At 40.3% G+C, this 15,849-nt stretch overlaps 1 protein-coding gene across 9 annotated transcripts in view; it reads left to right on the forward strand.

Annotated features, from left to right (window-relative positions):
• The window catches only part of TRIM9 (tripartite motif containing 9), a 106,764-nt gene that overhangs the window by 74,050 nt on the left and 16,865 nt on the right, over positions 1-15,849 (forward strand). For 6 of the 9 annotated variants that reach the window (XM_055303865.1, XM_055303863.1, XM_055303858.1 and 3 more), the window contains exons 4-7: positions 31-141; positions 1,276-1,429; positions 9,296-9,453; positions 10,864-11,002. In XM_055303865.1, coding sequence (XP_055159840.1) covers positions 31-141; positions 1,276-1,429; positions 9,296-9,453; positions 10,864-11,002 — 562 coding nt within the window. The remainder of the gene's footprint in view (positions 1-30; positions 142-1,275; positions 1,430-9,295; positions 9,454-10,863; positions 11,003-15,849) is intronic. The other 3 variants (XM_055303864.1, XM_055303859.1, XM_055303857.1) reach the window with 1 other exon arrangement.

Genomic DNA, 15,849 nt, shown 5'->3' on the forward strand with positions numbered 1-15,849 from the left:
TGGACTGTTCTGTTCTCTCATCAATCTTAGGTGGTGCGAGATCAGATCTCTCACTGCACAGTGAAGTTGCGCCAAACCACAGGTCTCATGGAGTACTGCCTGGAGGTCATTAAGGAAAATGATCCTAGTGGCTTTTTGCAGGTAAGTGTCAACTAGTTTCTCTTTCAGATTCTCAGTGGTCCATGAAACTCAGTCTACAATGCCAAGGCCAGACTCCCAACGGCCCCTGCTGAGAGCATGGGTCCCTCCACAATGGAACCCACCTTCAGAGTGCCATGAATATGTGGACACCAGCAAAACTCCAGTGACTTACTGAAAGTCTCTGCCACCATGTGCTACAAGATTGAGAAGTACATGGCCTTTTTAAAGTTTGTTTTTGTTCACATTTAATCATGAAAATGAAATTCCCTGTAAGTTCCTCCAAAGCAGAGTTACTGCCTTGCCTAAGAATTGGGTCCCTTTCCACTAATATCTTGGGCAGCTCTATCAGCTAGAAATGTCTACATATGCAAGGCTTCTACCTTCTTGACAGTTCCTACCAGCCAGTTCAGCTAATCAATGATTTCCCAAATAAAGTGAAGTTTTTTCATTCTTTGGACTTCTCATGATTTTTTCACTGTTGATAGTTTTAATTAGATGTGATGATGTCAGCTGAATTTTACTTAAGTTTTGATCTCAAAAATTAAGGGAGCTTTTATTAAGGAATACATAGATCCTTTCCAGTTCACGTTTTATCATACTGGCCAAGAGTGACAAAGGGAGATTAAATATAAGAAATGAAAGAGTTCTCTATCAAAGAATAAAATGATACAGAAGATGATGGGCTTAAAGTGTAAGAAATTCCAATTTACAGATTACCATATGCAGCCCCTCTAAACTATTTTATAAAACTCATTCCAAGCTTTAACAGAATACCCCCACCTCCTATTAGAAACTTGGGTTATTAGTTCTACTAAAATTAACTGATCACCAACATATTATTTAATGTTGTTGGCTTTTCATTGATTAATCATAAAAGGCATTAGCATATATCCAGGTTTGTCTATTAGAGCAATTTACAGCTGCTAATTATTTATAGTGGCTCCCTCTGACTCACAAAAGCATCCAGACTTGCATGGGTGACCGTTTTCATAGTAGGCTTCTCACTGCCTACATGGAGACGGGAAAGGTGTGGGTTTCAAATTGGTTTGGTAATGCTCCCAGAGAGTGGTGGGGCAGTGTTCTGTGTCCAGTGTGATGTTATATTTCTTAGGCTGTGATCTTTGATGTGATTAGATTTCTGACGCCCTCATAAGGAGAGTGCACCTGACTGAGGATCAGTGGGGGAAAGGCACGCTCACTCCCAGGATGACCACGGACTTTGACCTGAGTCTGGACAACAGCCCTCTGCTACAATCCATTCACCAGCTCGACTTTGTGCAGATGAAAGGTGCGTCCCTGCATCCCCCCAAATAGAGCAACATCCCAAGCAGATACTATGCTTAAAGCCGGATTGAGGCTTTGTGCCAGATTGCAGCAAACAAAAGGCAGCTGCCAGGTTATCAGTGACCTAAGAGGTGGGGAAGTAAACACACACACCTCTGGGTAATGATACAAAAATCTGGAGTAGCTCCTATCTTATCACCTAAGAGAAACATAGCATTGCATCCATGTGACCTGCCTCTAAGAAAGCCAGATAAATTCAGATAAACTCAATGCTTGCCTCTTTAAGAGTCTTAGGGATGTCACAAGCCCAGTGTCAGGGAATAGCTGACATTAAAAAAACAAATAAATAAGGAGATAAGACTGCATCACTGTGCATAAATAAAATCTTGTTACAGAAAGTAACCCAGAAACATTGATACATATATCGAGGCAGTTCAGGATCGAAATGACTACTTCCACATGGATAGTTCCTGAGCAAATGGTTGAGCATGAATTAGTGGGAATTTGAGAGGATCCGAGTTGGCTTTCCAATACTGGTCAGGAAAATGCCAAGCTTGGTTACAGGAAGAATATGAAGATTTGAAATCAATTTTAGCTTTTTAAATTTTTTGGCTTATGTGTTAAGGGATATGCAAGATCTCCTTGAGATTTTTTTGAGTGGCTGGGGCGGGGAGGAAGTCCAAGTACCTAAAATTATCTTAAGGAAAAGAACTCTTTCAAAGAAAACTAAAAAGCTGACTATGCAATATTTTAATGGCAGTATAAGTAATATCCACTGGAAAAATATTTTGACTTTTTTAACTTTCATTTTGAAATATTTATACATTCACAGGAAGTTGCAAAAATAGTAAGGAGAGGTCCAGTGTATCCTTAGCCCAGTTTTTATCAATGGTTCCATCTTACATAATTATCATCTTATATAAAAGCCAGGAAATTAGGGGCACCTGGGTGGCTTAGTCAGTTAAGCATCTGAATCTCGATCTCAACTCAGGTCTTGATCTCAGGGTTGTAAGTTCAAGCCCCACATTGAGCTCTACACCCAGAGTGGAACCCACTTAAAAAAAAAAAAAAACAGGAATTAACATTGGTACAGTGTATACGTATTACTCTGTGCCATTTTGTCATGTGTATAGAGTCATCTAATCAGCACTGCAATCGATGCAGAATCGTTGTACCACCCTCATGCTACCCCATTGTGGTCATATAGTCCTACCCATTCCTATCCCCTCCACCATCTCCAATCCTTGGCAACCACCTATCTACTCTTCATCTCTGTATTCTGTCATTTTCTAATCTTTTTTAAAACTGAAGAAATTGATTTGCTCTTTGCTTCTCCCAATAAGCAGCCACATAATAAAGGACTTAGAATTCAGTGCTTTAAAAAAAGTTTTTGTTCTTTTTCTTTAAGATTTTATTTATTTATTCATGAGAGAGAGAGAGAGAGGCAGAGACACAGACAGAGGGAGAAGCAGGCTCCATGCAGGGAGCCCAATGTTGGACTAGATCCCAGGACTCCAGGGTCACGCCCTGGGTCAAAGGCAGGTGCTAAACCGCTGAGCCACCCAGGGATCCCCTAAAAAGAAAGATATTTTAAGAAAAATCTACATGCTTCCTTTATTAGACCCCATTTTCTCATCTTTCATTTACTATGCATTGCTTTGGGATGACGCCTTAATTAAATTTTGGAGTAAATAGTATATAGATTGTAAATAAAAGTACATTGTTGCAGTAACAAAAATGTTTAGCATTTACTGACTACTTACCAAACCAGATACTCTCTCCTAAATGCCTCATGTGGATTAATTCAATTTATTCTCACAACCCTAGTAGGCATCTGAGGAAACTGAGGCACTGGAAGACTGTACGACTTGCCTAAAATCACACAGTTGGTGAATGTCAGGGCAGGGATTCAGACCCAAGGAGTAAGTTTCCAGAACCTGCACCTACAACTTCCAGTTTGTGCTATAACATTAGTGTCTTATGAATTGGCTTCTTCAAGGAATAACTGAATTCCTCTCTTAAACTTAAGAAATTTGATTTTTTGTTGTAGAATGTCTTTCGTGCTGTTTAAAATTTTTCCTTTAACACCCATATGGTGGTCCGTGAAATACAGCCACCTGAGTAATATATGGAGCCCCAGGAAAATCCCCCTCCATCAGCCTCTGTCTGTATCCAGTTCTTTCCATGAAGTAAAATCATTGAAAGATTATGTCACAAATAGCTCAGAGGAGAAAATATGTCACGAAAGAGCAATGGAAGGGCTTTTGGAGGAAGAGGGGAAAAAAATTAGCCAACCCAATTAGCCTTGATGCTGGAGCAGGTAGAGGGTAAAAGCCTCTGGGCTTTGAACTGCTTTCACCATCTGATAGAGGCCTCTCCTCCCCCATTTGCTGTCCTTCTGAATAATGTCCATCTGCCCAAAGTGGAGTCCAGGCGAATTGGCAGGATGGTAACAATTGTGTTGGAATAAACAGGCCCTTCATCTGGTATGGGAACTGCAGACTCATGTGCTATGCCTCACAGACCACATTCCTAAAGCAGTGTCACTTGTCCGTTTAAGGCTACCTGCAGAAATAGGCGTGAACATGGCTGTGTATACCCTCTATCAAAGTCTGCACACATGGCAAAGAGTGCCAAACACTCCAAAGACCAAAACCCAGAACACACAGCAAATATTCACCTGGAACACAAAATTATCCAAAGCAGTTATTTATGAAGTTCATGTAACAGGCCATTTGGTATGAGACTGGATTATTCCATTTTCCATTTCTTTTTAACACTTCATATTAATTTAATTTACTTCTGATTAGTATCCTTCTGCAGAGTTAATTTATATGCTTCGCTTTATGCTCATTAAGTTTAATTAATTCAGTGAGAGCCAAGTCCTTTTTAGACTGTGAATAATTTTTATCTGTCAGATGTTTTCGATGGAAAGAAAAAACCAAAAGGTCATTGAGTAATAGAACTTGATTGGCTGGTGTTAAGGCTACTCCTACTGGCCTCTCTGATATCTGTTAACATACCCAACTGTGCTTGGTATAGTGTTAGACAGTGCTTTTCTTTAGGATATGCTTGGTCAGTTTAATAAACTGCACTTTCACAGCTTTCAGTAAAAACATCTCAAGAAACTGTACCACAAAATACACGTACAAATGGCCAAAATGTAAATAGCATTGGGAATAGTGCTAAAGTAATCTGACCATTAATACAATGCATATACTTCAACATACGTTTTCTAATTATGCTAAGCAGATTACAGTAGAAAGTTAAAATATTTTCCAAGCTACTTAAAATATGTGTTTAATTCTGACTCTAACAACAGAAATATCTATTTCTTGACTAAAAATGTTAACATCTCTCTGGTTTTGAAATTTCATCTCAGATGCCTTTTTCTCTTTGATATCAAAGAACACAGGTCTGTTGCTGGTTTTTAAATGTTTCCAGTTAAGCCAGCAACTACTCAGCAAGAAAATTATTCTCTTATTAGTTAAGGACTTAACTGGTCTCTTTCTGATTCTACATCACCCTCAAGCAACTGAGATCTAACTGAGAATGCCGGTACCTTCTTTGTTCAAACATCCCCAAAAGGGTATTATCCCATAATTGTTTTAAGTATAGAAAGTGTCCCAAGATTCATGAGTCAGTGCTGAAAAGAAATGCCTGCATGTTCATTCTGAACCAGGATGAAACAGTGACCTAATGCTCCCCCAAGCCTTTTTAGCATATAGACCAATGGCTGTTAATCCCTTAAGTGCCTCTGGTCACCTAAGAACACGTTTATCTTTATTAACTCATGTCAAATGTAAGAGCCCTGAGTATGCACCAAGGTCATAAGCAAGGTTGGTGTGATGTGAATAGACCATCTTATAAATCATGGAGAAAGAGCACCCAGAGATTTGATGGGGATGGGGATGTGCACACATGCCTGTCTGTAATCTGTTCATGCTTGTGATCCGTTCATGGTTTGGAGGCCTGAAATACGTGTCATCACGTATTTCACATTTGCTCTTTAATAGTGTGATAATGAGAGCTTTGCAGAAACGGCTTGTTGTTCCTCTAAAGTCTAAACTTCCCTGAGATGCCAATTGTATTGGTCAGCCACCATACAAAGGAATGATGGTCCACCAAGGGACAGTGAAACAAGATGACTCAGTAGAATTGCATTCCCAACCACCCTAGCTCTTATGGTGAAATGTTTCTTTCTTTTCTTTTCTTTTTGAAATTTTTTAAGTATGGTTGATACTCAACGTTACATTCGTTTCAGGTGTACAACATAGCAATACAATAAATCGATACATTATGCTATGTATGGTGAAATATTTCATTAATCCATAGCAGCAAGTCTTGGGGTAAAGTTCCCCATGATACAGGAAGCAAAAGAAAACATTCCTCTTGGAATTGGATGCAGGAACTTCTCTCTAGTACACTATTACCGCACACTAGATTGGAGAGGCAGTGTAGTGCAGTTGAAGCACCCAGGCCCTGGAGCCAGCCTGCTTGTCCTCAGATCCCACCTCTGCCAACTAGTAGCCATGAAGATGTTCTGTGTTTCAGTTTCCTCATCAACCAATTAGAAATAATAACAGCATCCGTTATTGTGGGGGTGCTGTGAAAACCACATGAGTGACTGCATCCTCTCACCACACTGCCAGGTATTTGGTAAGTGCTCAGAAAACATCAGCAGCCATTAGTTTCCACGTCCAGAGTGGGTGGCCATGTGTCCTTCCATGTCCTTGTCACACTCTTGTCCTATGACCTTTCACAGAGGAATCCTGCATCATTGTGAGTGTTGACAATCGGAAGGACTTGAAAAAAATTAAATGAATATGAAAGATGTAAGTTATAATTTGAACTAGAATGGTAAGACATTTGAAAACTTTAAGGAGACACCATTGCAGAATTTAATTTTGAGCCAAGGCTCTACAAAGTCACCTTCAAGGAAGTCTGTAAGAACAGTTACCCCTTATAACTAAGAAGAGAATTTTTAGCCTGAAGCTTGATTTTTATGAGCTAAAAGAATGCTGAGCAATAGACTTCTGATAAGGTCAGGAACCACTAGTTCTTTAGGAAAAACAAAAACATCCAAGAGTGGTCAAAGTGTTAAGATTAAGACAGCTATGGAAGCCGAATGACAGAATTTTCAATGAAATAAAAATTTCTTAGAGTCCAGCCCAGGAACTGTGATGCAATCCATTTCCAAAACACAAATAATAAGTTAATTTGAAAATACTCTGGATTCTTATAGACCATTTATTTTATATCTAATAAAGTGAAATAGGGTAATAACACCCACTATAAAATCTGCTTTTCTAAAATGTCAGCTTTAGTCTTTGCTAATGAGGCTGTAATTTTGTCACACTTGCCTTTTATATGCAACATCACTTTGGGGTAAATAAGGAAACAGAAAAAAATAATTCTAAGCACATTGAGAAATAGATTTAGACATGCAAATGTCTCTATGTTCCTTCATTTTTGTTTCTCTCTCTTATTCTCTCTCCCTCCTCTCATTTTGCTTGTTTGCTTAATTTGTTTAAATTCTGGACAGTACTAAAATCTGAAGGTCAGTAAGTGGTTAGACTTTTTATTATCTTTTTGGTCTTTTAAAGTGTATCCACGGGGATCCCTGGGTAGCTCAGTGGTTTCGCACCTGCCTTTGGCCCAGGGCACGATCCTGGAGTCCAGGGATCGAGTTCCGAGTTGGGTTCCTGGCATGGAGCCTGCTTCTCCCTCTGCCTGTGTGTCTGCCTCTCTCTCTCTCTCTCTCTCTCTCTCTCTCTCTCTCTCTCTCTCTTTCTCTATGTCTATCATAAATAAATAAAAATAAATCTTTAAAAAAATAAAGTGTATCCACTGAGGACTTACAAATGAAGTTCCCATGTTTTAATTACACATGACACCATGTATTTCAATTAATCTGTTAATTATACCTAATGTCTCTACAAGGAAACTTGAGTTTCTTATCAGAGACATTGCAAGCATTTGCATGATTCAAGCTGAAACCATCTTGTGATCTTATTCTTTGATTTTAAAATTGATGAAATGTAGATTTCCTTGAAACATAAAGGGAAATGAAGGGAAATAAAGGGAAAATGAAGATTGATGGGCAGCTAATAAAATAAAGAGAATCCAAGGAATAGGTTGTTTTATTGTAGGCTCTGATTCATAAGGACAGCTAAGAGCAAATATCCCCAGGGAGAATCATTCCATCTCTAGAAGCCCTTTGAAGAACGGTTTGCTTAAATTTATCATAATTTACTCCCTGGTTAATATATTAAAGTTTATTATTTTTATTAGGGAAAAAATGTTGATGACAAAGTAGTTTCCTAATACATGATGACCTAAAGTTCACCCTCCAATTATGACTCTCAGGTGATATCTTGTTTATGAGTAGATGATCATTAGGAGTTATGTCTTCTCTCTCCTCCCCTTCCCATCCAGTCCTATAGTCTATTCCTTGAACAAAGTAATGAATTATCTGCTTTCCTCTGATTCCAGATGTTCGGGAACCTCTGAGGCTTTAGAAGCCACTCTTATAAGACCTACAGAACTCTATGCCATTGAAACCTGAAACACGATTTCCCTTACTAAACTCACCACCTCCAATTAACTGGTCATACTTTTGATTTCATTATGTTTGATGTAGTAACTCAGGCTTGGTTTTCTTGTCTTTTCATAAGTATAATCAACCTGCCTCACCTTCACATCTCTTGTGTTATGGTCACTGCTTTTGTTTTCTAGGCTATCCACCATAGAACCTGTTTCTTAAACTGCTATTAAATAAACCATTTTTGGCTGAGGTGATGGCAGGGAGCAGATAATTTGATGCATGACACAGAGTCCAATTTTGGTACAGCATACCAGGTGTTCTATAATTAACATTTGTTCATTTAAATGTCCCTGGATGTGGTCCAAACTGTTCTCTCTATTGTTAAAGTGCTACAGAAATAAATTAATGTTTTGGTGCTAAAAAAATTGTTAAGCAGTTGGTAAAAACATTGCTCCTAAATACATACATTGAGTTCATATATTAGGAACTGGGATTGTTGTTATCCAACACTTCCATATCTGTGTGTCTAAAGGTTCAACCACTCTACAGTTTGAAGTAATAGAAAAGACTCTCCGCACAAAATAGGGACAGGGCATGTTGTGACTAGTAATACTGTGACAGATTCTCACAGAGTGGTAAGGACATTTTGACCCTCCCCTGCTGGGCCCCTTCTGCTCCCATACTACTCTCCAGGCTCACAGTTGGCTGTTCTACACCTGCAGAAAGTGGACTTGAGCTAGTGTAGCTACCTTCAAAGAATGAGGTCAAGTTCTTAGAAGTTTTGATATGGAGAAATCACTGTTTTTATGTCACTTAGTACTAACTTTTCAAAAATTCACTGTTACAGCTACTTATACGCACAAGACCTTGAGTAGAATCGCTAGTAAAACCAACAAATAGACAAACAAAAACCTGTTCAGAATAGGCAGTTCCAAGTTTATACACTGGAGGTCAAGGCTCTGAATAAATTTAATGATAAGTTTTTCAGCCATGCTATGGGTTAAATAGGCTTTAGTGGGCTGAGCTGGAAACCCATCCCCCATAAAATACCTTCCCCTTAGGGATAATGTCTTCAGTGCCCAGGGGGGTGAGAAACAGAGCAATTATCTCCCTGGCAGTTAAGGTAGGAAGTATCCTCATGAGTTTGGCAGAAGGCAGCACAGTGGCTCCGGAACCAGTCCCATTCCTAGAGACTCTGGAAGGGATCCAGGTCAGGTCCCCCATGGACTAGCTACTTGGTTGATGAGGGGGATGTTTCTCATTCCAAGATACTGAAATTTTTGCAACTCAACAGAAGCCAGAGTTACACTAATTTCTGTTTAGCTTCCTCTCCAGTCCCAGCAACCCCCATTCTGCAGCTGGAGGAGTGTTGTACCCACAACAACAGTGCCACGCTGTCCTGGAAACAGCCACCTCTGTCCACGGTGCCTGCCGAAGGCTACATTCTGGAGCTGGATGATGGCAATGGTGGTCAGTTTCGGGTGAGTAGAGAATCTGTTATTTGTTAACCAAAGCCAGTGACCACCTCAGAGGACCCATTGTGGGGTCTCAAGCCAAGCTTCCCCACCTCCCCCGAGGCCAGACCATCCTGGCAGAGTCTGCCACTCCTTCATCTGAGGCCTACATTCTTCTCGAACCATCTAAGATGGAGGAAAGAGTCTCTGAATAGAAACTACTCTACCCTCCTTAAGAGAAAGCACATGCCGTACAAGCTCTGGAGTCCAGCTGCTTGCACTCAGGTCCCAATTCCACCATCTAGCGGTGTGACTGTGCCCATTTCTCACTTCTTTGAGCCTTCAGGACTTCGTCTGTAATATGAACCTGTACCTCACACATGGTTTTTAAGAGTCAGTTAGATAATCCGTATAAAATTCTTAGCATGCCAGGATCCCAGACCCCCATCTTGTTAGTGTCCCACCAGAGAGTTATCATTTTAAGGCTGTGCTTTGAATACAAAATATTTTTACTCATTACATCAGCATAATGTTGCAAAAGCATACAGCTAAAGAGGGAGGCACATGCCTAACCTATGCTAAAGATGCATCATGCTGCAATTTATTTTAAGCCTTTGAAATGTCATTCTTCCTCCCGCTCATTTCCTCCCCCCTTCCCTCTGCACTGTGATAAAACCTATACGCCTATGACTTTGAGTGTAATTTTTGTCACAGTTCCTGAAGTTACCAGTGGAGTTATAAACACAGCATAGAGACCACCCTCATGTTTTCCAAACAAGTTTTTACAAATTACACTGATGGGTAAAGAGTTAGGTAGGTATAATATATGTATAGATGCCAAGGTAATAGTAATAAGCATAATGCTAACTCTAAGCACTCAATTTTAGTGTTTTAAGCCCTAACCACTAGTAAATACCATGCATTAAGCTGACAGGCCCATGCTAAACATAAGGCACTATGTTAGTTTGTGCACAGAACCTCCTTCTATGATCATCATAGCAACCTCATAAACTGGGTATCATCTGTCCCCATTTTACAGATGAGGAAACTGAGACTTTAAAAGTCCAATTAGGGGTTCCTGGGTGGCTCAGTCGGTTGAGCATCCAACTCTTCGTTTCTGCTCAGATCATGAGTTCAGGGTCATGAGATCAAGCCCCACATTGGGCTCCGTACTTAGTGGGGAGTCTACTTGAGATTCTCCATCTCTCCCTCTCCCTCCTCTCCTCCCTTCCCCATTCTCTCTCTCTCAAATAATAAATAAATAAATCTTTTAAAAAAAATGAAAAGGTCAATTACGTGGTTTGCTATCCCACAGGATTTGAATCCAGATCAGGCTGACACCAAAATGCTAGCTCCTTAACCACAGAGTGACGCTGCCTCCCTAAGCCCTCCTGAGGGCTGGCATTAAACAGCAGCCTATTATTTGTTGACCCTCAGGAAGTGTATGTCGGAAAGGAGACGATGTGCACCGTGGACGGTCTTCACTTCAACAGCACGTACAATGCCCGCATCAAGGCCTTCAATAAAACAGGAGTCAGCCAGTACAGCAAGACCCTGGTCCTCCAAACGTCTGAGGGTAAGGCCCTTCAGCAGTATCCCTCAGAGCGAGAACTGCGAGGCATCTAACGTGGCTGCCAAGCCCGGAGGTAACCCCACCACTGCCCACAATTCTGAAGTGTTTCCATGACTTGCTCTGCATTCTGGCACAAAGCCGCTGTTCCTCTCCTGCCGTGCGTTAGAGAGCCCATGGTATGTGGATGTGATCAAACCAAAGAGTCCACAGCGGCAGTTCAAATGGCCTGGGGCGTCGGCTTCCTTTGATAACACTCTAAATAAGCTGCAGTTGAAGACGCTGAAAAAATGAAGGCCTGAATGTCCCCCACCCCCAGTGTGTGAAACAAATGTATTCTAGGCTCTAGGGCAGGCTCCCATTCTCCACGATACACATCATTTGCCAGTTTTACCCAGAGGATTCTAAATTGCTTTGTAGCACTTGCCTGTTTGTGAGGGTGGGGCCAAGGTTCTTTCCAGCTGTGGATTTGTGTTACTGCACGTGTTTCCGAGGGGTGTGGGGTGATAGAGCTGTTTGGAGAGGGCCTGTCGGCCACTCCTGGCTTACCCAGCGCGGACCGCTTCCATCTCACTCCCAAAGCTGAGGCCGGCGGCACCAGGACTGAGGCTTCCTGTGGGCACCAAACAGGAAATGACCAGCAACTCCGCATTACCTCGCCATTTTCACCTTTGCCCATCCTGTTAGGCTGGGTTAGGCCATTAAGGGCCATCGTACAAGGTCAAGCCCCAGAGAACTTTTGCTTCTTGGCCGTACTGTAAATATTTCGGTCATCAAAGTCAACCCATTCCTCTTGAAAGAGGAGCTTGCATTTGATGACCAGGTATCACCTCTGAGGCTTTTAACACTTTCATTTTAAAAGCAATCACAGCACATGAAATTAAACCTTTATGAAGAGGTATTTGTGGTCAGTGCCAAAGCATTTTCAGACCTTCTGGGTGTCATTTTAATCATAGAAGTCACCCCCCCGGCATTCCCCATACCTTCCCTCTGCAGAACTAATTGTGTTGATTTTGTTCAAGATGTTAGGTCAAAGAACTGTGGTGGTGGTTTTTTCCCACTTCCCACAAACCTTGGCTGGTGCCAATCACCCTTAAAATGGTTCACATGGTTAAAAACAAGCACAACTTCAAATCCCACAGCAAGGTTGACGGGCCCCTAGCCATAAAAACCGTGCTTGGGGAGCAGTTGTAAGTCTGTGAGGGATGCTATTTAAAGCAAAGGATTAGCTGAAGGCAAAATGCCCACACGACCTATTCCCATTGGGTTAGAGGGATGTGGTAGCGACAGCTTCCCGAATGATCATTTTAGTAACGTCTCTCTGGGATGACCTGTCTCCTTGAGAGCTGTTGCCTATTTTCCCAAGTACCCTGCCTAAATGCTAAAGCCCTCCAAGAGTTGCCTACATGCAATGCAGAAGGCCCTTCATGATGATGGCCTCATTTCCCATGGGCGTAAAAGGCGGTTTGATTGACGAGTGAAGTGCATGCCATCAGAGCAGGGAGACAGTTTGCAGCAATGTTGCTAATATGTATCATGAGACCTACAATTTCTATTCATAATACATCATGGAAATCATATTCTTCCGCTAAAATCAGTTACTAGCATAGCAGCTTGAGCATTCATGTTTCTCTTTTCATCCTGCAGGAGGATGTAGTTTCTCAGTTTCTCTTATTGTTCATAAGATTATGGTGTCTAATAAATTACAGGATTGGAACTGCGATCCCTGGTACCACAGTCACAGAACTGGGGGTCATTTTCTAAAAGAAACTAACGGAACAAGTCCTCTTCCAACAAAGAAACTGTACTGTAGAAATTAATTTCCTCCATGAATTTTATATATTGTGTACAAATATAAGGTATGTATCTAAATACAAAGAAAACCTTATCATCGTGTAGATATATCAGTATTCTCTGTTACTGCACAGAAGTGATTTTCTCATGATGAAATAAAGTTCACACACATACTTTCTCCATAACTTTGGTTTGTTCTATTTGTTTCTCCCTCATTCTAACTCATTCACATGGTGAGACAAGGTTTAGAAAGCAAGAAAAAATATATAATGAATAGCTAATTTAAAAATGTTGATCAACCTTGTAAAAATATAGAAAGCCTATAGAATTAAAAAATTATATATATATATTTTTTTGTTTTTTAGAAATCAGTGAGAAAAATGCCATTGACAGGGTTCAATAAATTAACTGAACTTATTATACTCTATTAATCTTTCTTTCTACAGTTCCTGGAAAGGTTTGCTTTGGAAGTTTTTTTTTGTTTGCTGTTCTTGGGGATGATGTGGTGGTTCATTTCAGCTTTCTACTGTAACAAGAGCTTTAGCAGTCTTCTTAGCAACAGCTGACCCTTTTCCAAAGTTCAAAACAAAAGTCTGTATTACAGAAGGATCTGATTCATATGTGATAGCAACTCTAGCTTGTGTTTACATGCATTTAGTCCAAAGTCTAAACCACTTGTCACTTATACTCTTTGAACTATCATAAAACCATCTGCTGACTTACAGGTAACATTATGCAGGGGAGATCAGATGTCCACATTGTTATAAATGCTGATCATTTTTTCCAGAAGCAGTTCTGTTTGTTTTATTTATTGGGTAGTACTTGGTAAAGGCTCACTGTGTGCTACACTGTGGTGTAGAGGGCTGAGCGGATGTCACCCCTGCTTTTATGAGCTTACAGTCTACGAGGAGAGATAGGCCTTGAAACACCAGACACACAACCAGTTACATACTTACAAGTAATTATAACCACTGGGAAGGAAGACTAGCAGGAAGACATCATTTATATCCAGGGATCAGTCAAGAAAACAATGAAAAATAATTTAATTCAATGGAAATTATAAAGAATGTGTTATTCAAAGAGAAAAGGAAAGAAAAAAACGCATTACTAGATGCGTTTAAGTGTGATTAGTTTCTGAAGGCAGAGTTCTTGGTAATGTACCTAAGAGAGCCATGCAAATAAAGCCAGTCGCAGCTCTAAGCCAAATTACCTTGACTTAAGAAGAAATATAACTGTAAGCAATTAAGAACCTTAATGAAATTTTAAAATGTGGCACACATCCCTCATTGTATATATTTTTAAAGTAATTCATTTAATAGCCCTCATGGCTGTGTCACAGTCTTTGAAACTATCTGCAAAAGAATATCCATTATGTAACAAGGCCTTCTTCCTATGTAGTTCTGGGGCTTATTCTGTCTGGGAGACTCTACTCCTGAAAGACAATTTTTTTTTTTTTTTTGTAATACAAGGCTGAGAACAGAATAGGATATTTTCCTATTTACTTTAACCTATTTTCCCTCTACCTATCTAAACAGACTTACCTTTTTCTTGTTCTTGAATCTGGAGAGAAAATGAAATAGACCAAAGGTAACATTCCTGGGGCTCAAATAACTCACTAAGACTCTCAGCTGGCTGAAAAGAGGATCTCTCACTGACCCCCCTCTTGGGGGGAAAAAATTACCAAGGAATGCTTCAACAGTCTTAGCAGAGGTGAGAGTCCTTTGGGGGAATAAGAACATGAAGGGTGGCACCTTTTATTCAATCAATACTCTCCAACACAAATCTTTATTAGCTTCCTTGGACAAATTCTTGAGTTGGAATTACTGGACCAAGGAGTATAAACACTTTTAAAGTCCTTTTCTTTTTATTTTTTTTAAAGATTTTATTTATTTATTCATGATAGTCACACACACACACGAGAGAGAGAGAGAGAGAGGCAGAGACACAGGCAGAGGGAGAAGCAGGCTCCATGCAGGGAGCTCGACGTGGGATTCGATCCCGGGTATCCAGGATTGCGCCCTGGGCCAAAGGCAGGCGCCAAACCGCTGCGCCACCCAGGGATCCCCCACTTTTAAAGTCCTTGATCTGTGTTTCTCAATTGCTTTCCAGCTAGATTTTATACCAGAAATGTATGAACCATCCCATTTTTTTTTAAAAATCACTTTAATTCTGCTATTTAGAATTTAATTTTGACTAACAAGCAACAGGGCCTTTTACATTTTTATTTTCATAGAAATCATATTCTGATGGTTTTACATCTAATAGTTACATGAAATAAGTTACAACATATTGCAGGGAAAATGAATATGATCCAAAAAAGGAGGGAAGACAGAGAACCAGATGGACAGACAGAAATCCAAACAGGATTAACTGTAAGCAAGGCAAAAACTTCAAAATTGGCCTTGAGCTGACTATGATAAAGAAAACTCACTCATTTAAAAACATTAATGGAGCACCTAAGTTTTGTCAGGCACTGTGCTGGGTCCAGGATCACAAAGATGCATGAGGTGTGTCCCCTGCCCTAGAGCATAGACTCCATTCCTCCTTCCTACACTCCATGACTCCTGACTCAGAGTGCCTAAAATTTATGGTACCTCACCTCTCTAGAGCTAAGATATTCACCTGCAATCTAGATAGTTATCTTACAATCAAGAAGTGACAATGACCTCTGATTGGGGTAAAAAGGACAAAGCTCAGGTATAGACATTTCTGTGCTGTCCTTACAGCGGGGTCCTTGGTCTCACTCAGTTCTTGCTCACTCTTACTTTATACATGAGTCCACTGAGCTCATGACCCACTTGGGAAGACTGCAGCAGATGAGGAGCATCACATTACAAGAGAGGAAAGGGATTGGTGAGTAGGGAAGGTAACTGGAAAAATTGAGAACAGACACCCCCACAAAAAAAGTCAAAAGAGAGGATTCTGTGGTTTATGTTCTGGTTAAGAAAGTTAGAAAGTGTAAAATGAATTGCAAAAATATTTTCGTCTAACATTTAAAAGTCAGTATTTATCTGAAATCCTTGGTGACAGATATTAGGTATATATCAGAAGGCTTATTG

The sequence above is a fragment of the Nyctereutes procyonoides genome, unplaced genomic scaffold (genome assembly GCF_905146905.1).
Source record: "Nyctereutes procyonoides isolate TBG_1078 unplaced genomic scaffold, NYPRO_anot_genome, whole genome shotgun sequence".
NCBI classification, from domain to species: Eukaryota; Metazoa; Chordata; class Mammalia; order Carnivora; family Canidae; genus Nyctereutes; species Nyctereutes procyonoides.